At 35.8% G+C, this 23,286-nt stretch overlaps 1 protein-coding gene across 1 annotated transcript; it reads left to right on the top strand.

The window, feature by feature from the left end:
- The first annotated feature begins 421 nt into the window (after nucleotides 1-421).
- On the top strand, nucleotides 422-10,009 carry LOC141724351 (uncharacterized). The gene is made up of 15 exons (XM_074526472.1): nucleotides 422-909; nucleotides 1,523-3,363; nucleotides 3,601-3,900; nucleotides 4,034-4,105; nucleotides 4,242-4,322; nucleotides 4,474-4,511; nucleotides 4,608-4,695; nucleotides 4,770-4,901; nucleotides 6,037-6,234; nucleotides 6,314-6,393; nucleotides 6,486-6,558; nucleotides 6,641-6,742; nucleotides 7,304-7,409; nucleotides 8,303-8,390; nucleotides 9,483-10,009. The coding sequence occupies exons 1-15, from the start codon at nucleotides 552-554 to the stop codon at nucleotides 9,667-9,669; spliced, it is 3,744 nt and encodes a 1,247-aa protein (XP_074382573.1). The 5' UTR covers nucleotides 422-551; the 3' UTR covers nucleotides 9,670-10,009.
- Nucleotides 10,010-23,286: the final 13,277 nt, after the last annotated feature.

Raw genomic sequence — 23,286 nt, forward strand, 5'->3', positions numbered from 1 at the left:
CTAACAATTTTTATAAGAGTAGCTAATTAATTTTTTTTTCAAAAAAAATAAAAAACATTACCCTATTCAATTAAAGAAACTAATTTAATTGCAATCATTTATTTACAAAGATCATTATTCTAAAAAACGTAAATCGATATTATTCGATAAAACAATCTTTTAGTGATTAATCGAACAATTAATGATTAATCAGATAATTGGTGATTAATCGGATATATCTAATAAAATATAAAAATAATTAATATATTAAACTAAATATATAAATTTAGGAAAAAGTACAGTAATTAATTAGATTATAAAATTAAATGAACACAACATATTGAAATAATTATTCGCTAATTAATTGATAAAATCGGTAATTTTTAGAACATAATAGTAATTACGAAAAAAAGAATTAAAAATTCAAACAGGCATAGCCTCCCCGAGTTCCCGCACAAAATTTCCCCTTTACTCTTTTTCTGTACACAACAATCTCATTTACACACAGAGACGCTGCTCTAATTCACCAATCAATCATCAATTTGACACACACACAACCCCAATTGAACGAAATGAACTGTAACAGCGAAACCGAAGAAGAAACAGTCGCCGTAAACAAAAAGCGAGCACGGCGAGTCAGCTTCGCTGAGAACACATCGATTCACATTTTCGACCGTGACGAAGAGAGCGACACTCCTACTGAACCTAGAACCAATTTACCTGATGTTAATCCTACTGAATTAGGGCTTTTTAATGACGAGCTAGGGTTTCATCGTAATTCAATTGACGCCGACGATATTTTACGAAATGATGTTGAGGATGATGATGATGATGATGAGAATGACGATGACGATGCGCGTCCTTCGTTTTTTCGACCGTTGGAGTCTCCTTCGTCTGGGAGTGGTTTTGGTTCAGCTACTTCAAATGATGGTAATATTACTACTGTGGATGTGGATTTATCCGTATTTTGTATTGACTTGTTGTAATTTAATTTCTGCATACTACCGATCTATGGAAATGCCGAGTATATTATATGATGATGTGCATTTCGTGATATTTGTAATTCAATTTGTGCAGTACTATTGATCTATGGAAATGCCGAGTATATTATATGATGCTGTACATTTCGTAATGACTATTTGTAATTTAAGTTGTGCGGTTCTAATGATTTATGTAAATGTCGAGTATAATATGTGTAGCATCCTAATGATTATGCTACTTATTTGGTGTTGTTATATATTACAAGATAATAAGCTTAAATTAGATGAACTCCTCCAGCTAAACATGATGTAATCGTGAAAATATAGATGTTATGTTTTGTTTGGAGATTAGTATAATTCGTGAGGCTAAAGTAATAATGACCTTATTGACTATATGTATCTGAGTCAATTTGAATTAGTGTTACCAGATCTTAGTTAGTTTGTAAAGTGTTTGACTGTTACTTACATAGTGTTTGCAAAGGGATTTATTTTTTTGTTTTGCGTAAGTGTATATTCTGGATGGTGTTTAATATTTGTATTAATTGGTGAATTTCTTCTAGCAGAAGAGAATTTTTTTGGTCCTGTGTCCGCGAGCTTTATTAGACCTGGACGGTTGTCAGACTCTACACCCTACGATGATAATCATGAAGTTACTATGGATTCGACAGCTTTCTCAATGAATTTTCGAAGCCTTGCCAAGTCAGACTCGGGAGGGGACTTATTGACTTCAACAGGGGTTCAGCTTACCTTTGATGAGAAAACACCAACCCAGAATTCTATTCCCATTAATCAAGGAAGTACTATGGTGCTGACTGTAGCTAAAAGGCCAAACCTGCAGTCTTCTTCTCCGCCTCCTGCAAAATCAAGATGTAACAGCGATTCAAATGATATGAGTCTTGTTGGAGAAATTTCTCGTCGATACAATTATGGGGGACTCTCCCCTGGGTTGGATGAGCTCTTGGCACAGACCAGCAAGGATTTGCATGCTTCTGGTGATAGTAGCCATATAAAATCACCAAGAAACATCAAAAGTGAGCTTCCTCCAACTAGCAGTCAAGGGTTTGCTCATAGTAATGTAGATGGTAAAGAATACACAGAACTGGTGGGAAATAATGAATATGATAGAAATAATCCCACTGATATAGTTTCCGTCGAGCAAAATATCTCCACCATTGGCCATGGCACCCAATCTAATGTGTATACCAAACATCATGAACTGGGTGGGTTTGAACTGCAGGCATGGAACTCTCCACTGATCCGTTCTGTAAACTCTTTGTCCCCTAAGCAAAGGCAGATAGGTGACAATAGTGTTAATCTTTCCGGATCTCCCTGGCACGTGACTCCTCCCCAAAAACAAGCTAATTGCTTCGTGGGTAGCAATGACAGAATGCATAAAGCGAGTGCATCTTCCATCCAGAAAAGCATTTCTAAACTAGAATTACTTCATGCTTCTCCTTTCTCTGGTACATTAAGTGCTAAAATTGGTAGTTCTAATCTGAGACCATTACATTACCTTCCCAGGACTCCAGTAGGGGGTGTGCTGACCCATGTCAAAGATGCGGATGGGAATCGTACTGAAACTGCCATTAAGGAGAAAGGAGATTGGAAGCAGGATAACAAGATTGAGACTCCAAAGGACATCAAAAGTGTAGTGTCTTCTAAAGCACTCAAGAGTGCATTAAAAACTAGCAGATCTCCGTATAATGTTTCCACTGTGAAGCCATCTGCAGATCAACAAACTAAAGAATCATGCTCAGTGACTTTGCTACCTCAATCTATCTGCCCGCCTGAACTAAGTGAGCCACATATCTTGTCATCAGAAGATCCCCGTGAAGTGAAGTTGGTTACTTATGGAAGTGATGCCTCGATGATGGGGGTTACTCTTGAGTGCATGGAAGGTAAGGAAGCAATTGATACACCACACAAGTTAATATCTTCTGTGGTGAAAAATTTAGAAGGGAATTTATCAACTGTGCCAACATATCGAGGAACTCAATCTGAGGAAGAGTGTGCCCTCAGAGGAGATGCTGTTAATGCAAGTTTTTTGGCTGCAACAGTAGATAATAATGAATCTTTGTCACGATATGGTAGAGCACAATCTTGCGTAGGCATTATCCATAGCAATCATTCGAAAGGCTCACCTGTAGCTGAAAACCTAGGTGATGGAAACATCAATCTACCTGATTATCAAGGTAACTTTGGAACCATTAAGAAGTATTCTACCCCTTTGGAACATCGAGCGTCCCACATCATCCAATCTAGAACACCTAATAAAGAATCTGAAACTGAAAGAGGACAAACGAATGCAAGAAATGATATGGCCGAGGATGGTGGAGAAGTTGCTTTTTGTAGCTCTAATGTTTCATTTTCACAAAAAAGTGCAAATGATCCGTCCATTAGGAAGGTCTGTACTGTGAACCTCCCTTAATTGTGGTTTTAGTTACTTGAATTCATTCTTGAGCATTACCAACTTGAAAATTGATATCTCGCCAGGTTTCTTAAGATTTTGGTGGGGATGCACCGTACTTGTAGTACCCACCAATTTCTGGTTTATGACTGATTTTGCTAAATGAATTATGATGCTACTTATGTAAGTATAATATTTTTGTTTTCTTTTTAATTTACATTATCTGGCTTTCAGAATCTGGGAAAATTGTTTGCTCAAAGTCCTTCTGGAAATGAAGGACAAAACATGATTAAAAGCTACAGTATCTATCCTATATCAGTATTAGGAAAACTATCTCCCAGTCTCAATCAACTTACGACTAATATTGAGAACTCTACACGTAAAAGAAGTAACGAAGGAGTAACACTTCAAGATGAGAACACAAAGTCTCAGAAGAGCCCGAAACTTTGTATAGGTTGTCATGATCCAGAATCTCTTAATGGTGGTGTTGGGGAAGGATCTACAACTGGTCATGTATTTAAGCATTGGGTTGAAGTACGTACCTTTACCATACATGAGGGTGCTATATAATTTTCTTACACACCAAGTAGATTTTTTCCTCACCATCGCAATTCGCACCCTCCTTTCATTGTGTGATGTAATTAGTTGTTTATTTTTACTTGTGCAGATTCAGTCGAAAACTTCAGAAGTTACAAAGAATTTGCTTTCTCTGCCAGCTGATGAGCTCAGTTTACAATCGGTTTAACTTTTTTATATGCTTGATATTTTTTTTTTTAAATTGAAGTTCTCAATTTGCTAAATTTTTCTCTTAATGTTCCATATATAAACTCCTAGCTCCTTTTCGCTTTCTTATGGATCATCTTCATGCAACGTAGATTGATGTGCTGGAAGATGTTTTGGTTGGCCTTCTGAGGAAACAAAAATATAAAATGCTTTGTGCTGACATGCAGTCTCAGGTTTGCATATTTCCTGAGCTTTATATTATTTGGAAACAAAAGAAGCTTGTGAAAGTCACATAGTCTCAAGTAGAATAATGCATTTGTAATGTTGTTCATATTACCTAAAAGGCTGACAGCCTGAGACTTAGTTCATCTGTTGTTTCTACAGAAAAAACACAACCCTTTGAATAATCGTCTGGACACAAGGTAATGCCCGTGTCTTAGTACAACGGATACAGATGATCTAAATCCTTGCAATGTTTTTCTAAATCAAATATACATCTTGAGTAAATATTGGTGCAGAGTAGCTGAAGCTAAATTACTTTTACATAAGCTCGTTCAAGAGAAAGCAAAATTGCAGCTGATGCGTGTAAAGCGGGATATATCACTGGTACATATTTATCCATGCTTAAGGCTTCTGCTTACAGCTAATTATACAAAATCCTAATTTTCTTTCATTTTCAGAAAAGAGTTCAAATAGTGAGGTCTCGAGTACAGGAGTGTGAAATGTTGAGGTCCAATCATTTAATGCTTCACCCTCAGAAAGCTTTACATATACAAGCTGATATGCATTCCCAATGTTTACATGACAGACAGGTACATGAATATATACTTGAGACGTTTAAAAGTGACGATCACACCCATGCTTCATTTTTATCTTCTCTGTTTCCTTTTGCATAAAACATCTGTTGGTGATGTTTAGGAAAGATGAAAAGTTCGACATCAAAAATATAGCTCTGAGCAGAAACTAGATCCAATAAAAACTTCTATTAGGTTCAAATAACATAAATAAGTAGTGTCTCGGGTAGTCATGGGAAATATACCGTTGTGGAGATATTATATAGCTTTCATACATACAATTAGAAAATATTCGATTGGTAAGTTAAGCGTGAATGGCATGCGTGATCATAATAGTCCAAATTTAGTAAGGACATAGTTATAAAGCTTAATAAGTAATTCTTGTGAATACAATGTTTTGAATTTTGTTTTGCAAAATGGTTGGAAGGATCTTTGTGTTGTTACTCGCGGTACTTGACTTGCGACTAGTATATTGGTTGGTGTAATTTTCTGAACTTGTATGTACTATAAAACAGCATTATTATACCACTGATGTGTTGTTTCTAGAGTAGGAACTGGTATCTGTTTCAGTTAGCAGTGGCTCAGACCACTTAGAATTAGATTTTTAACGTATTAAAAATTTAGGTGTTAAAAATTGTCATGATAAAATATGGTGACCAGGTTTTATATGGTAAAAATGAACATAAAAGTCAATGGCGGGTAACTAGCTTGCAATATGAACTATTGAACTGTTGTGATCGCTATATTGGTATGTCATACTTGTTGGAAGCGGACCAGCTACTTTAACAAAAGCCGGTGGCCAGACTGGTTTAGCTGCTTTAGCCAGACACTTCAACATGACTCATGTTGGACACTTCCAGTTCCAGCCAAGTTCCATAAACCTACTATGTATAATGTATACATCCTTAACCTATAAGATCGAAAGTTCTGCAATGAAAATTTGTTCTGTACTCTTGCCGTTACAGTTTGTACTATGTTCTATTGAGAACGTGAATCATCTTCCTTCCGATGTATTTAGTTGTCTAATGAGATGTTAGAGGAACCAGTTGTTTTACTTAAGTATGAGATGCTATATGCTTATAATCTCTACAATAGCAGGCTGAACATGAAATTGTAGTGTATTTGAATTCTTAGATGTTTGTGATTCATACAGCTTCAATCTGCCCACGACGACGTTACTGCCTTGAGGCAGGTTTTAGAAGTTTTAGAGAGAAGAATTACAAAGTTAACAGAATCATTACTCATGCGTTGTAAGATCGAAGGAAAACCAGATTCTGCCGAAGCTGTTGTATTGGTCAATGACTATTTGACAAAGAAAGCGTGTTGCCGGTCTCTACGCTTAGATATGCAGGTCTGTAATTATGCTTTTAATGGGAAAATGCAATTAAAATTTTGCATGTGTTCTGATAAACATCCTTCTTTCCTTTCAGATGTGGAACATTTTCCATTTGGAAAATAGGAATGGACATTGCAATATTGTTCTAAAGTACCTCGGTTTTATCACCCAGAGGTGACTTGCGAAAGTTTAATTTGTTTTCATTCAAAGCCAACCTTGTCCTGATCTGGATTTTGCTTGCTGCTATTTTCCCCTTTTGATATCAGGTTACATGTTACATTTCGTCCACTTTCAGTCCTTTCTATGTCCTATGAGCTGAACAGTACAAACATCGTCAAGGTAATGAAAGTCATTTTGTTACGAATCTGTCTGATAAAAATTTTAGTTCAAGTACTTCATGCTGTGTTTTCTTTGTTCATAGGATTTACCAGGTGTGGATGCTCGCACTGCATTTGCGTATGTCTTTGATGCTGAGCCCACAAGGAAGTATGTAAGTTCTAGAAGTTTGGCAGAGGAAACACAAGTGAGTTTAGAAAATGTTTTGTATTCCTTCACTTCTTGGACGTTGTCCCTTATTTTCTCTGCACTTACTAATGCCTAATATTGAGCTTACAAAAATTTGGCTTCGATTTCCTGAGCTGCTTTTCCTGAGAATTTTTCTGCAACCGCCTCTAAAGATTTGAATCTAGAACTGTAATACCCAGAAGACACTGTTTCTGCTCCAGAAAACAGCTTACAAGCAGCTGATATATAAGCCAAAACCAGAATAGAACTCATAAAATGAAAACATTCGTATTATGATCAGCTATGTATTTAATATCTGGTAAATTGCTTTATCATCCTCTCCTTACCTCACCTGCGGTTTATTACTTCGAATTTAAATGATGGGTCCCTAATCTACTTCTACTGCTTTCGAGTGTGTTCATACGTTATTGTTACAACCTAAACTGTAAAGCCAGAGTGAAGCTTGAACTAAGATATTAGAAAAAGCCAAGTACTTGATTACTTTTTAAACACATCTTGCGAATTCGAAAAAGTATATAGCTTGAACCATGGTGTGATTTTTTCTTGCTGTTTTGTGCAGATAAGCTGCTTAATTCTAGGTAATATGTTAGATGTGGTAGAGGAGGTACAGTTAGCACGGTTAGAACTTCGTAATCTCATTCAGTCTACATTCTGCTCTGAGTCGGGTAAATGTACTTCACTTAATGTATCTTCTCGCTGCTGTGCTCTTAAATTTGTGATACTGACACCCAATCAACCCACGAGAAAAGGATGCCTACCATTTTTTATCTTGCTTAGATTACAGAGTCGTAACTTATCCCTTGTTTAATCTGATGTTGTATACATGTACAGAGAGCTTTCATTTTATAACTTATAATTATCGTAGTTAGTTGTGACTGGCCGGCACTGTCAATTTAAGGTGTGAGAGTCACTAATGGCCAAAGGCTTCATATATTATGTTAAAGAATCTTACTTCAGCACTTTTACAGTTTTTAAGCCTTTTGTTCTTATCTAACATATTTAGTCTCCTCTGAATGTACTATTTAGTCTACCATTTGTTTCACTTTCATATATTATGTGGTAGACTAACATATTTAGTCTCCTTTTGTCAAGGTAGACTCACTGTTTTGAATGCGTACATGCAAAGACTAAATCTTCTTTTTCTAACATGCAAATGCATGTATATTTGCAGTATGCAAACAAGTTTGTGTAAATATTAAGTTGAGTTATCTTATGAACTTAAGTAAAACAATAATCTTGTGACATTCTCACATTAATATAAATAATAACCTTTGTCCTTTGATAGACTTCAATGCTAAATATGAGAATGATAGACTTCAATGCTAACTATGAGAATCTTTGATATTGTGATGGTACCTGTGTGAGTCTGTGTTGGTGTATGGGGCTTAGGAGTATCTTCAGTTGAAATGTTGTACTAGTTTTCTAATTCTTCCCCCATATGTGTGCTAATGCGAGAGGCTGAACCTCTCGTGCCTTAAAGCAAATTAGTGTTCATAATTTCTCTTATATTAGTTGCGTTCTACGTGCAATTGTAATTAACTTTCGGTTTTTTGTGCAGTTGAACAACTTAATTTGCAGCTTCATTTCATTAATCTTAAAAGCGGTAAAAGAGCAATTTTTACTTTCGACCTGTCCTGTTTAAAAAGGTATTTATATAACCTTACTTGCAAAAATAATTGTTTCTATTCTCCGCTGTTAAATTAATTATTTACCTTGGTCCTTGAGCCTATCAAATGTTCCTGCAAGATTTTAGTAATTGCTTCATGTTTCTTGTTATTTAGTATGTTCTTTGTGTCATTTTCTATGCCCCCCTATGTGTTCACTGCAAATAACTTATTTCATTATTTGTATTCTTTAATTTCTTGTTTCTGAATCGGAGTTGGTTTAGGAGTCGGGGAAGGAGTGTTTATAGTGACTGACATTAAATTATAATTGCTACCTTGACTCGTTATTTTATTTCACCTAAAATACCAGTGTTGGACACTCTGACATGGTATGGATACCCAGTACTATATTTGGGCCCAAAATATGAACAATTTTAATAACAGAACCGAGCCAGACCTTGAATACGTTTCTATTTTTAACCCTTCCATTGGAGTCTGGATAACATAGCTGATATTTAGGTTAATTATAGAGAAACTTTCAGTGTGTGTACTGTGTAGATTATTCTATGGTTAGCTGAAATGCTCCAAATGATAAGCAGCAATACTCCAAGTTAGTCTCTGCCAAAGAATAAAGTTTCTTGTGTTACAGTGAGTGCATTGATGCAGGACTCCTAAGCCTTACTTATAGTATAGACATAAATATCTACCCAGTGTTCTATCTTTTAACTACTATTGCCTAAATATATGGCGAGTTTGGAAAATATTTATTTGTTTAAGTTGAGGTTTTGTGGATCAGGGATTGATTGGTCCTAAATCTAACTTTAAACTATCTTCATGTGTTTGTCAAGGCTGTACAAATGATGTTGTTACCTCAACTTACTTCAATAATCAACAGTCTTTCTGAGTAGGTAACATGTTTGGATTTCTCAGATTGTATAGGATGCTTGACTGATTTTAAATAATCAGATATAATTGTAGTATTGTACCCTTGGACTATAGGCTTGATGTTTAATTTCACTTCTGTTGCATGATCAACAATTGCTATAATATCTGTACCTCTCTGTTCCACTTGGTGTTGGAATATTCATGCACATTAATCCATATACTTTAACATTTTTCTTTAAATTTGAATAGAGGAGTCTATCCCTCAGAAATTATTCCCCTTAAAATGGAAGCTCCTGCTCATGAAAAACAAAAGTTCTGTTCGGAGCAACTTTTAGCTGAAGTTAAAGCTGCTTTTCAGAGTCTTAGAGTTGGATATCTAAGAATTCTACGAGCATGTAGGTGCATTTCCCAGGTCTTTGAATTGTCAAATTGTTAAAGGAATATTCACATACAGCATGGAGAACCAAAAAAACAGGAACCTACTCGTTTCTCAATTTTTTGTGGGATACTTATGATGGTTGACGGATTTTTATACACCTGCCTATATCTCAGAAGTAATTGACTTGAAGTTAATATGTTTTCGTATGGCTAATTAGAATCGGCCTGTATTTGTTAGTCAATATATTTGAATACTCTTTTGCTGGGTACGTCATCATCATTTGAACAAAATGCCAGACTGTAATTTTGCTTGGCACTCGCGAGCAGTGATTTGTTGTTAAGTTGACTTTGATATATGTAATATACAATTTGTTAATTTTTGAAGTTTTGTTATAATATTTAGGCGATGAAATGGATAAATCAGTTTACAGAAGTTCTTGATCAAGAACGTGGTCTCAGAAAACAAGGAGATTTGTAGTTACAATCCATCAATCATCAATATACCTAGACGAGAGTGTTTAGGTGTTATCTCAAATCGACTCGTTCTGTATTTTTAATCTTCTTAATTTTTTGAGTTAATAAATATCAAAAATTATAATTAACTTGTATTCTCATAAATATATTATCATCATCCGTAATATTCTCCTAAAATTTCTATAAAATCTTTCATTAAAATTTTTGAAATCAATTTATCATTATATTCTCCTAAAACTTCTACTTTCTATTTAAATTAACTTACTATCTTAATATTCTCATAAATTTCGATTAACTACAATTTCTCTTGTTTCTCCTATAATTAACTTACTATATTCGAATTTTTAACCTCTGAAATATTATAATTACGAATATTTATAAAAATATTTATCATCATTCATACTATTCTCCTAAAGTTTATACAACATATTCCATTAATATTTTTAAAATCAACTTTGTCATCATAATATTTTTCTAAAACTTTTACATTCTATCTAAATCAACTTACCATCTTCATATTTTTCTAATTTTTTTTTATTATCATTTTTCCTATTTTTCTTAAAATCAATCTATCATATTATATTTTCCCTAAAATTTACTTTTAATTTTTAGCCTATGAAATATTATAAATACAAGTATCTATAAATATATTTTCTCAATATTTTTTAAAATCGTTATATAAGTATATTACAAATTATATATGTTATATGTTATGGTAAAGGAGAACATGAGGGATGACGTCTCGCATATGTATTTTTGTAATTTTCTCAAATTTTTATATTATTAAATAGAAAAAAATATTATATTGATTATTGACTAATAAATAATATAACTTTATGATATTATATCTCTTCTATATATAACAAGAGAACATGGTGATGAGATTAAAAAGTGAAAGAATGCCCAAAATACACCACGCTTCAATTGCCCAGAATACCCCCGGCGGAAGCACTGTCCAAAATACTGACGAACTGCGCATTCTACAGATGCGTATTCCTTTTTTTAAATTTTTTGCAAAGAATACGCATGTCTGACATGCGTATTCACTGTTTACTGAGACATGCGTATTCTTTGCAATTTTTTTTAAAAAAGGAATGCGCATGATGGTAATGCGTATTTCGCGGGTAAAATGGGCACTCCCTCCCGCCAAATGGTATTTTGGGCAACAACCCCCCAAATGGTGGGTATTTTGATTTTTTACCCTTAAAAAATCTCATTGAAATGACTAATTTATCCTGTACTTAGGAAAATTGAACCGAAGTCTTTACATTCACAAGCACATCGCCTTACCACTACACCATACTATTACTTAAGTTTTTTATCATATACATAATATGTGATGTGAGTGTCGTAAATAGCGAAAATTTATTTAACTTTAAACATGATTACCAAAATATTTGTATAGTTAGTTTTGAACAATTGAATTTGAGGTATAAAGTTAAGTATAGTACATAAACGGATCATTCCCTCATTTATTAAAGAATTTTTAATTTGAAAAATATGTCTCATATATTTTTAATATATATATATTTAATAAAAAAATAAATTGTACATATAAATAATCTTTTTAGATGTTTGAAAAGAGATACACTTATATAAATAATATATATGTATACTGCATATTTAAATAAGTTATAATTAGCGTATTTCGATTTATTTCGAATTCAAAATTAGAACTTGACCTATTTTTTAAAAAACACTCGAAATTTGACTACATGACCTGCCTTAAATGCAACGTCACTACCTGGGTTTAATTTAAATTACGAGTTCGACTAGAAAATCTTACCAACAAAAAAACGTTTTGTGATATCTTATGTTGGTAAAAATTTATATCTTTGAGGTCTTTGTAGAATCTAGTCAATTGATAATATGTTTCAAAATTACTAGTTTCAAAATCAGAATTTTACCCATTTGAAAAAATACTTGAAATTTGACTACATGACCTAACCGGAAATACATCATCACTATCTAGGTTTAATAAATTTAAATTACGAGTTCGACGAGAATATCTTACCAATATAGATAAATTTGATAATATCTCATATTAATCAAAATTAATATTTTGAGTTTTTTATGCGATCAAGTCAATTGATATTATGTATCAAAATTACTAACTTACTGGTTTACATTATTACATCTGGAACTTGACCCAATATTTAAATGTATTCAAAATTTGACATGAGATGTCACAAGCTCCGTTAAAAATACGAAAATATACTAAATCGATTTATTTATTAATGTTTCACTTTAAAAAAATTATGTTTAAAATGTTATTCAATTCTGGTGGATTTATAAAAAGCTGCTCCTAAAATCCTATTTTTTCATTATCTTTAAAAAAAAATTAAATTACAACTATAAAGTAAAATTAAGAACTTTCATTAACATGTTATTTGAAAATGGTAAGACATTTTATGCTTCTTCATAAAAAAAAGCTTATTTATTACATTATTTAATTAAAAATATATTTATATTCAAATAGTTGTGAGAGAAATCCTAAATTTTATATTATTCAATTTGATATGGTTATTATAAGTAATCATATACATAAAGTCCCTATTTTTTGTGGAGTTCTGCAATCCAAAATCCTAACTTTATATTACAATCCAATACAATGGTTTAGGATTTATATTTCTAATAATTTAAATACTAAAATAATAAACTAAATGATATAAACGTGTGTTATGGTGTTATATCAATAATATTCAGCAAGTTGAATATTTACGTGTTCTACAACTGTTAGTCGCTAAACACGCGCTAATATTTCACGCAAGTATACGCGATCGCAAGTAATATAGAATTATTTCTAGTTCGTTTCCACAGAGACTGGTTTATGTTAACTTGTGATTTATGCACTTATGCAACAATGATATGGCTATTATTCAATGCTAAGACGGATAATAATTTGGGTTTTGATTATACTACGATTAACTATTGAGAATTATACTAGAGAACATTAACTAAAGAGATTAAAGAGAGTTGAATAATATATGACACAAATATGGGATTCTAACTTAATTAAGTACTTCATTCAATAGCCTTTTCGTTCTTAACCTTAACATGTAATGGTGATGACACTAATCAGATAACACGAAACTGATAAACGCCAACTTTTGTTGTAAGCATACCATACTACCAGACATCCACAAAAGAGATAGATGCTGAATAGACACCAATTATATTGAGACCCTATATGTCTATAGAATTTGACAACATAACGGTTTAATGCACAAGTTATCTATCGTGATTACATAGGGCAAATAAGATGGTTAAAATTACCTACGAATCATGCATAACAATAACACATGAACCTATGCTAGCATGGCAAGTTCTAAATCCTTAAATTCACTGTCGCTTCATTAAGAATTAACACGCTATCTTATAAGTTCGCGACGCTCATAAGATGAATAAGCACAACCAAAACTAGGTTATCATACAATCATCACACGCTAAGGCGTCGAAACAAATCAACTAAAGAAATCCATAAATAAATCCGCTAGAACCCCACGATAACGATTAGCCCATAATCGAACTCATCATCAACGTGGGTTCCGATGAAAGCATGGTGTAATAAACGTAGTCTTTATAAATAAATAATTAACAAAGTACGTAATCCAGAGTATTAGGTTCAACAAAACAAGAAATGATCATCCAAGATTATAACTTAGAACAAAGATTCACAAAAATAAACTAGATCTTCTTCGCTTTCGTTGAATTGTGCTATAGGTCTTCTCCTCAAGCTCCGTTATAAAAAATGTCTTTTTATTGTCTTTAAATAGCACCCCAATTAATCCAAAAACCCAGAAAAACAGTCTTCTAATTGAAACATGAAACTAGATTCCCGACATGGCGCGGCCGCGCGCTTCATCAGCGCGGGCGCGCTGACATTCTGCTTCTCTGGCGCGGGCGCACGCTAGCACAGCGCGGGCGCGCCTGTCTTCTGGAAAAACTGAAATTGCCTTCTTTTCTTGCTGCAACGAGTTGGTCTTCACGAGCCTTTATTCCTTGGACACCATCCTAACACCATATTACCATCAAATCAATGCTAATTCACCTGAATCCCTGATTAATGCCTGAAATACAAAAATACTAGAAAATACATTAAAACACCAACATCTTGAGTAAAAATACACCAATTCAAAGCTTAATGGAGTGTTATAAAGTGTCATAAATGCCACTCAACATACCCCCAAACTTGAATCGATGCTTGTCCTCAAGTATAAACAGACTCAAAGAACAAGAAATAAAAATGCATGAATGCAACGATCCCCAAAGAATAACTAAACCAATCAACAAGCAACATCTCAACAAATGCAGTAATTCGCATAAAGATCAATCAAACCTTATAAATCAACTTACCAACCAGAGACGTGCGTGTGTGTAGCTGTTTACAGATATACTATCGCAACTAGATCAATAATCATGACTCACTACTCATCAAAACAATCGCAAGGTTATAAATAAAATAAAATCTAGACTAAAAATAACTTATAACACTTCAATTCTTATATTGGAGTTTTATATGGATTCACGCTTTTATTCACAACACATAAACAACACAAATATGCTTATTTGACCGTGCAATGAGTGAGGTCAACAAAAAACTTATACAATAGTACGCATGTAACGAGCGTTAGGTTAGCGGATCTCAGACTATATAAGCCTTAGGTCACTAGGCACAAAGTCCCCTAAGAACTTAATAACTCGAGTACTAAAGAGCCCACTCGTAATCAATTATACATAACACTTATTTTTTTCTCTTTTTTTTTCTTTTCTTGTTTTTTTCCCATAAATTTCTGAACAAGTGCGTTTCGCTCCATCTCGTTCAACCCTAGACTACTCATATAAAATAAGCTGGCTACTAGCCATTTGACACCTAACCATAACAACTAGCAATGAAATCCAATTTTCTCCAATTTTAAAAATCCATGTTATTTTATTATTAAGAGAATATCTTAAATTCTAAATATAAATAAGCGATTAAACTTCGATAAACAAACAAACCATGACCTAGCACTCAAGAAACCTATAAGACTTAGTGAAATACAATTATTTCTAGCATGCAAATCAATTCGACAAGACTTAACATCACCAAATACGAGATCACTACACTAGCATCAATATCACAAATCAATACGAAAAATCATCTAAGGGATCATGTTATTATGCAAATGCATGAACTATATGAACAAACTATCATAAAAACTATAAAAATAAAATAAAAAAAATACATGGCAAAATATGCAACTATATGCACTAAACTATCATGAATATGCAAACTATATGCGACTCACACAAAATATATTCTTTCAAATACTACCCCCAAACTTAAAATTTTCACTGTCCTCAGTGAAGGTAATAGTAAGGAATCAGGCATACCTACTCGGAATCAGGATCCTCACCCCCAATGGGTGGAGTGTCAGGCGTGTCTGGAGGTGGATACACGGAGTCCTCACCAAATACTGGACACCGAATGTCAACACCTATGGCTCTAAATGCTGTTCCTAATGCCTGAGTGAGATCACGTGCAAACCGACTATGGATGTTATGCATCACATTCATCCTCCTCTCTAGACGCCTATACTGTGTTATGCTCATACCAACTACAACATCAGCTCCTGCTTTCTCCTGCTCCTGCTGCGATGGACCAGCCTCTTCACCCAACTGAGACCTCCAAGCGGCTCTGCTCGACTGAGCTGCCCCAGCAGCTGGCCTCCTACCAGGAAGATGGTCAAAAGAATAACCAAGTCCCTTCAAATCAGGCTTGCCTCCATCCCACTTTTGCATCATCGCCAAAGTGGTGCTGTCAATAGGAGCACTCGAAATCTGGAGCTGCTCGTGTGCTAGCCAATGGACACCAATTTCCACACACAGCTTCGTCACAACGGGCGCGTAGGGTATAAAACCCGTAGTACTCACTCGCAAAAATCTCAGAATACCCTGGTAAATCACCATCCCAAGGTCCACATAATCACCCTGAAGAATCCCCCACAACAGCCGTGCACGCTCCACAGTCACATCATGCACATGAGAAGATGGCATGATGTTAGCACAAATAAACGCATTCCATGTACGAACAAACCTGTTCATGCTCGAAACAGGGAAGGTGGAATAATCGATCGTGCCCCTTTTGAAATTCTAATGAGTCTCAGGCACGCACAGAGTAGCAACAATCAAATCCAAATCAAAGTCTTCCCGAGTCTTATCGCTCCAGGTGTCCTGATCGGGCTTCCTCGCAGGCTGCTCAATCACTCTCCTAATTGCATCCACACTGTACTCCACCGTCATCCCCCTAACCACAGTGAAACCATTCTTCTCCGTCTTAGCATTAGCATAAAACTCACGAACAACACTCATGGGTACAACATCGGGTGCCTCACAAAAAGCAACCCAACTCATCTCTAAGATCATCTCCAATAACTTACCATCTTTCCCTGATGGCAGAAAACCTCGCTCCTTCGCTATAGGCTTCGAGAGAAGCCTTGTATACTCTGCTTTAGCCTCATGAGTTGAAAACCTCGTCCTCACACCACCTGCACTCGAAGAATCAGTGGTGCTGCTGCTTACTTGAGTTCTATGTCTATTGGGTGCCATTGGGATTGAATAAGAGAGAATAAAAGATAAGTGTTTGAGAGAAAAATGTGTTTGAGAATTTGAGAAGTGATGGAGAAGTTTGTGTATAAGTGTGTGTATATTTAGGAGGTGAGAAGAGAATTAGATACGGAATAGAAGTGGGAATTGATTATGGGAATAGTGTGAATAATGAGTTTGATTTGGATAGGGAAATTTGAGATGTGGAAGAGCAAAATTCGGGTAGGAATTGATTTTTAAAAGAAGTCCTCGATTTTCTCTTTATTCCCATCTTTTATTTTTTTTCGGACTCAGGGGGTAGCGCGGCCGCGCGCTACCTCAGCGCGAGCGCGCCGTGCTTCTATCTTTTCAACACGGCCGCCCCGCTAGGCAGTGCGGGCGCGCCATATCTCTGGAAAATGGGCGCGGCCGCCCCGCTTCCTTAGCGCGGGCGCGCCGTGCCACTATACTTGGCCCCAATTTTTTTTTTGATTTTTTTTTATGTTTTTCTCTTTTCTTTCTTCTTCCTCTATCTACTAATGTACAACAAACTTGAGTTGCCTCCTAAGAAACGCTTGCTTTAGTCGTTAGCTTGACGTAGAAATGCGAGGTCAAACGGATAATAAAACGGCACTAACCACCTCGCGGTTTGCCGTGTCACCATAGTAATGCTTCAACCTATGACCATTTACCTTGAATGCTTGGCCCGAATCATTCTCAAAAATCTCCGCCGCTCCATGTGGAGACACAGTTTTGACAACAAACAGCCCTGACCACCTTGACTTCAACTTTCCAGGAAAAAGACGGAGACGAGAGATGAACAAAAGAACTTTTTGTCCCGACACAAATGATTTGAGCACTAGACCTCTATCTAGCCACCTCTTGACTTTCTCCTTATAAATTTTGTTGTTTTCATATGCTTGAAGTCGAAACTCATCGAGTTCATTCAATTGAAGCATCCCCTTCTTTCCAGCTGCATCCAAATCAAGATTCAACTTCTTCAAAGCCCAATTCTCTTTATGCTCGAGCTCCACCGACAAATGACACCCCTTACCATAAACCAACTGAAACAATGACATTCCCAATGGAGTCTTGTATGCTGTTCTATACGCCCAAACAGCTTCATCAAGCTTCAAAGACCAATCTTTTCTCGATAGACACACAACCTTCTCCAAAATATGTTTGATCTCTCTGTTATATACCTCAGCTTGACCATTCGTCTGAGGATGATAAGCCGTAGCAATGCGATGATTCACATTATACTTTTGCATCATAGCAGTGAACTTGCGATTACAAAAATGCGACCCCTCATCACTGATTATGTTTTTTGGAGTTCCAAATTTTGTGAATATCTGCTTATGAAGAAAATTAAGCACTACCTTCGCATCGTTTGTTGACAACGCCTTAACTTTAACCCATTTCGAGACATAATCAACCGCCAACAAGATATACTTATTGTTACAAGATGAGACAAATAGCCCCATGGAGTCAATTCCCCAAACATCGAAGACTTCAACCTCGAGAAGCACATTAAGAGGCATCTCATCCTTCTTAGAAATATTACCCACACGTTGACATCGATCACATTTCAAAACGAACTGATGAGCATCTTTAAACAAGGTCGGCCAAAAGAAACCCGCTTGAAGAATACGAGATGCTGTCTTTTCTCCACCATAATGTCCTCCATAAGCTGTTGAGTGGCAATCTCACAAGATCCCCCCCGTTTTGCTTTAAGGAATACATTTCATGATGATTTGGTCAGCTCCTTGTCGAAAAAGAAATGACTCATCCCACATATACCACTTCACTTCATGCAGAAACTTCTTCCTTTGAGCGTATGACAAGTCGGGAGGCATGATATTACTCACAAGGTAGTTCACAATATCTGCAAACTACAGTTCTTCCTTGTTAGGTCACACTTTCACTGTAGAGGGGGTGAATACAGTGTTTATTACAATCAAATCAAACTTCAAGAACTTATGTAACAGAAAACAAACTTTATTGAAACAATAAACTCTGTTACAATCTGGAACTGTTATCTCTCAGTGATGAACAAAATATCACGAGAGCTGCTAGGGTTACAGTAAATAATATTCTCGATAATGATAACACTTATAGTGTAAACCCTATGTCTGTGTTTATATATTACACAGTTACAAGATAATCGCTAATTGATATGGAATATAATTCTGCTTCCTAAAATATATCAATCAGATATCTTCTATTCCAAGTATTCCATTCTTCACGGAATTCCTTCTTCATGCATATCTCTTCTTATGTTTATCTTGATCTTCTTAACTTTAATCAGCTACTGTCCTTATCTGATCATCCTTCAGCACTTAAGTTCTGATATCTATCTCCTGATGCTTATCTCCTGATAACATAAGTACTGATATCCCTTAAGTTCTGACGTCCAGTATAAGTACTGATCAGTTAAGTACTGATTTGTTCTGTTCAAATAAGATCTGAAATCTAAACATAAAACATATTAGCCATGACATTATCAAATATATCTAACAATCTCCCCCAACTTGTAAATTAGCAAAATATACAAGTTTAACAGATATTTGATGATGTCAAAAACATTAAGTACAAATGCATGAGAAATAGACAAGATAACTACAACTTACAGTCCTTAAAGCTTTTACCAATTCAACTTCTGATAACAACTTTGGTCTGTATACATATCAGAATTTAAGTAGTTGTAGATCTTTGACTTGGCTTCATCATTTTCTGATCTCTCTGATGTCAGGAGTTGTTCTGAGATAATTCTTCAATAAACATTTCTCAGCATATCTGAGTTCATCAATCATTCTCCGTTTGACATCTTTAAGCTCTGCAGTATCTTCACCAGTTTGAAATATTGCAGCTCTGAGATCATTAATCTTTGCTTTTCTCAACTCCCGATCTAGTCTTATGACATAAGCTTTGTTAGACTCTAGATTGAATTCAAGCCCCTTAATACCAAGATATGTTCTGATCTGTGCAGTATTAGGCTTCATATCAACAATATCACCATTGTGATTTCTGTACTTTGGAACATATCTGCTGTCAGACTTAACAGAATAAAGTCTTTTCTGTCTCTGAATCTGTTCTTTCAAATAATTTGCAGCAGTCCCTGTCAATCTGTCATCCACTTGAAGTAAGAATAATACATGCTCCAATTCTTCAAAATACTTCAATGGAATGGCATTTTGTCTTATATGATAAACCCTACCATCTGTCATGAAATACAACAAGATGTGTTCCTTCAAGTAGGTATGGTAAACCATTTGTACAGATTCCAATTGATTCAATCTTTCAGGAGTTGCTCCAATACCTGGTTCACTCAAGGAAGTTGGATCATCGGTAGTGTTGTGTACTCTTCTTTCATCAGCACTTCCCAATCCAGTTTTATCTCTAGCTTCCTTTCCAGTAACTACTCTTGCTTCAAAACCACTTGGAGTAGTCTTCAAAGATTGAGTCTATTTTGCTTTAGTGAATCCTGGTAGGAGTGTTTTAGATTTATTTTCTGATATCAAGTTAACTTGAGCACTGTCAGAGGTTACTTGCTTCTTCTGAATATCAGAACTTACAATTTCTTGACTCTGAACAACTTGAGCCATGTCAGAGGTTGTTTTAAGAACTTTTCTTGAAGTCAGAGCAAGATCATCTTTTCCATCAGTAATTTCTTCTTTCTCAGGAGGTACATAAGGCTTGATAGGTTCACCAACCTTTTCTTTACCCTTGGATTTTGGATCTATCTGTGGTTGTGATCTAGCCAAAGTTTCTTCAGTATGTATCCTTTCTTTGATCACAATGCCTTTAGGTTTTGGAAGTAACTTTTTACCAGAAGCTTCAGATTTAGATGTGACTTTCTCTGATTTAAGTCTGGCTTCTTCTTCCTTTAAACTTTCCAAGTCCATCCCTGGATTTTCTTGAAGAAATAACTGTCTTGACATTTCCTCATCAAGATCTAGAAGTTCATCAGAACTTATCCTTTTACCAGCAGCAGAACTTATTCTTTTCCCAGTATCAGAACTTGTTCTGTGACTAGCTTGTCTTGATGTAAACCTTCTACCTTGACTATGACCACTACCCATTCCAGAGTTTCCTTGGTCATCTTTTCCATCATCCTTTCCTTGCAGTGACTTGTTGGTTTTGCATTTGGACTTAATTACCTTCTCCCCCTTTTTGGCATCAGCAGGTAATAAAAGAGAGATAAGTAGTTCCACTGAGGTCTGGATTTCAGTAAGTTGCGATTGCTGAGAAGCTTGATTTGTCAGAATTTGATCAATCTGAGCTTGTTGCTTCTCTTGAGTTTTCTTAATATAAGCAACCCTGTCAATGGTAGGTTGGAAGAACTTTTTCTTATCAATTTTTCAAACTTGTTCCTGTTTGATAAAGTTCTCCTGAATCTTGTGTAGCTCTGCATGAGTGTTGGAATGAAGACCTTGTAGATGTTTAGTACTCAATGCAGTGACTCTAAGCTGGGTTTTAAAATCATCAGAATGTAACATGTCATCAGCTTTAGTCAAGTGCTCAGCAAGATGTAAAGCATTTGGAACACATGAAACTGAGTTCCATTCCTTAGTCCACTCCTGACCTGCAGGAGTTTCACTCCAAGGTACTGGTGCATCCCTGATAACAAACTCCTTTACCAGTTCAGACTTAGGAAGAGTCAGTGGAGGAGTATGTCCTGAAGGACCTGCTTCATCAGCATCTACAGTTGTAGCAGCCTCACCAGTATCTCCAACATTTGCAGCATCAGAACTTAGAGAATCAGTATCTTCTGATAAGACAACTGTGTGAGTAGCAATGGAGGCTTCAACATCCTCTAATTGCTGATCTGATACTAAGTTCTAATCAACAGCCATATCCTGATGCTCACCTAAAATCTGATCATCAGCATCTTGATGCAGAGAAGGTGTTAGTGATAACTCAGGAGTTTGAACAGCATCAGTAACAGGTGTTGTGGAAGGATTATTTGCTGTTGGAGCTTCTAAGTAAAGTATTTCAGGCACAACCAGGTTCTGAATATCAATTTCAGCACTTGTGCCTGGATCAACAAGAGACATAGAAGGTGAATTAGCCTTGTCAGATACATGTTCCTGAGATGGAGTTGATGGAGAAGAAGTGACTGGAGCAAATTCCTTGTCTTGTGAGATCAGAGATTCCTGATCCCCTTCCTTAGCTGCTTCCTCCTCATCATCTGAAACTGGCCTTTGTGCCCTCTGTTTCTTGTACTTCCTTGTTGATTTGGATTCCTTGGGAGTTTCAGGAACCGTCATACGTCTAAGCCTCTTGAGAAGCCTAGAACCCCCAATTGCAGAATCCTTCTGAGAAGTTGCCTTCTCAGCTTCATTTACCACAGGTTCTGAAGAGGGAATCTGATCCTCAGAATCTGATTCATCTCTCAAAGTAATGCTTCTCCTCTTTTGAGGTGTTTGAGGAACAGTCTTTGTTCTCTTTGGCTTAGAGGATGTAGGCTTCACAGTAGGTGCTGAAGAAGAAGGTTGAGCAGTCTGTGAAGTGGAGAGATAGGATTTGAGATAAGTTCTGAGGGTAGGTTGAGTAGAATGAGAGGTAGGGACTGAGGTTGATGGATTTTGGTTATGGTGAGTTGGTTGAACATTTGAGTAAACAGATTTGTAAGTAGCAGGATCAGCATTTACCAGAATCTGTTTCACAGACTGAGGAATCTGTAATTGTCTCACCATTGATTTCTTTGTGTCAGCATTTATCAGGTCGTTAAAGTACCTTTTTGCAACCTTAAAAGGTGGGGTTTGAGTGCTGACTAACTGGGGTTCAGCAGTACAATACGTATAAATAAGTTGACAGAATCTAGCAAAATAAACAACATCTCGATCCTCTGTCATCCTATCCCCAATAAAACCAATTATTCCAGTTGCAAAATCAAAATGAGTTTGATGGATAATAGCATACCCGATGTGCTGACTCAGAATTGGGATGGCATCAAAATTTGAACACTTGTTGCCAAAAGCCTTGGTGATGCAATCGAAGAAGAAACTCCATTCTCTTCTGATATTGGCCCGTTTCAACTGTCCAAGTTTCGTCAGACTCTTTTCATATCCCAAATCAGTCATTAACCCCCGAAGTTCTGATTCCTCTGGTATAGAGAAGGTACAATCTTCTGGAAGATGTAATGCTCTTCGTACTGTACCAGGAGTGACTACATAGGATGAATCACCCACTTGGAAGATAATACTGGGAGTTCCTCGTTTACCACCATCATCAAAAACTCCAGTCCTCCAGAACCGCAGAACTTGTTGACTTGAAAATAATTCAGGCTGAGTTAAGGCGTACCCAACCTCACTATGTGCAAGAAGATCTTGCACAAAGTGCAATTCAGATGGAGCTTCAGCATGATCAAGAATTGCAGCATAGTTGTTTGGAACAAACTTTGCTCCATCAATGATTAAATCCTTTGGTGCCATGTGAAAAAATATTGAAATTCAAGTATGCCTGTTAGGTGTTTGAGATAATGTCTGTATGAAAAACCAACGTGAGAAAGAATGAGAAAGAGAGTAAAAGTAAGAAGAGAGATAAAGTATAAAGAAAATAAAAGATTAAAGAAATCTTCTCTCTGTTGTTCTTATACTCTGAAAAAAAATGTTACCGTTGGACACCTGTC

The sequence above is a fragment of the Apium graveolens genome, chromosome 5 (assembly GCF_009905375.1).
Source record: "Apium graveolens cultivar Ventura chromosome 5, ASM990537v1, whole genome shotgun sequence".
In the NCBI taxonomy this organism is placed as follows: domain Eukaryota; kingdom Viridiplantae; phylum Streptophyta; class Magnoliopsida; order Apiales; family Apiaceae; genus Apium; species Apium graveolens.

Coding starts and splice junctions, on each gene's coding strand:
- LOC141724351 (XM_074526472.1), top strand. CDS start 552: ATGAACTGTAACAGCGAAACCGAAGAAGAAACAGTCGCCGTAAACAAA. Junction 910..1,522: donor TTCAGCTACTTCAAATGATG/GTAATATTACTA, acceptor TTCTTCTAGCAG/AAGAGAATTTTTTTGGTCCT. Junction 7,410..8,302: donor TACATTCTGCTCTGAGTCGG/GTAAATGTACTT, acceptor TTTTTTGTGCAG/TTGAACAACTTAATTTGCAG.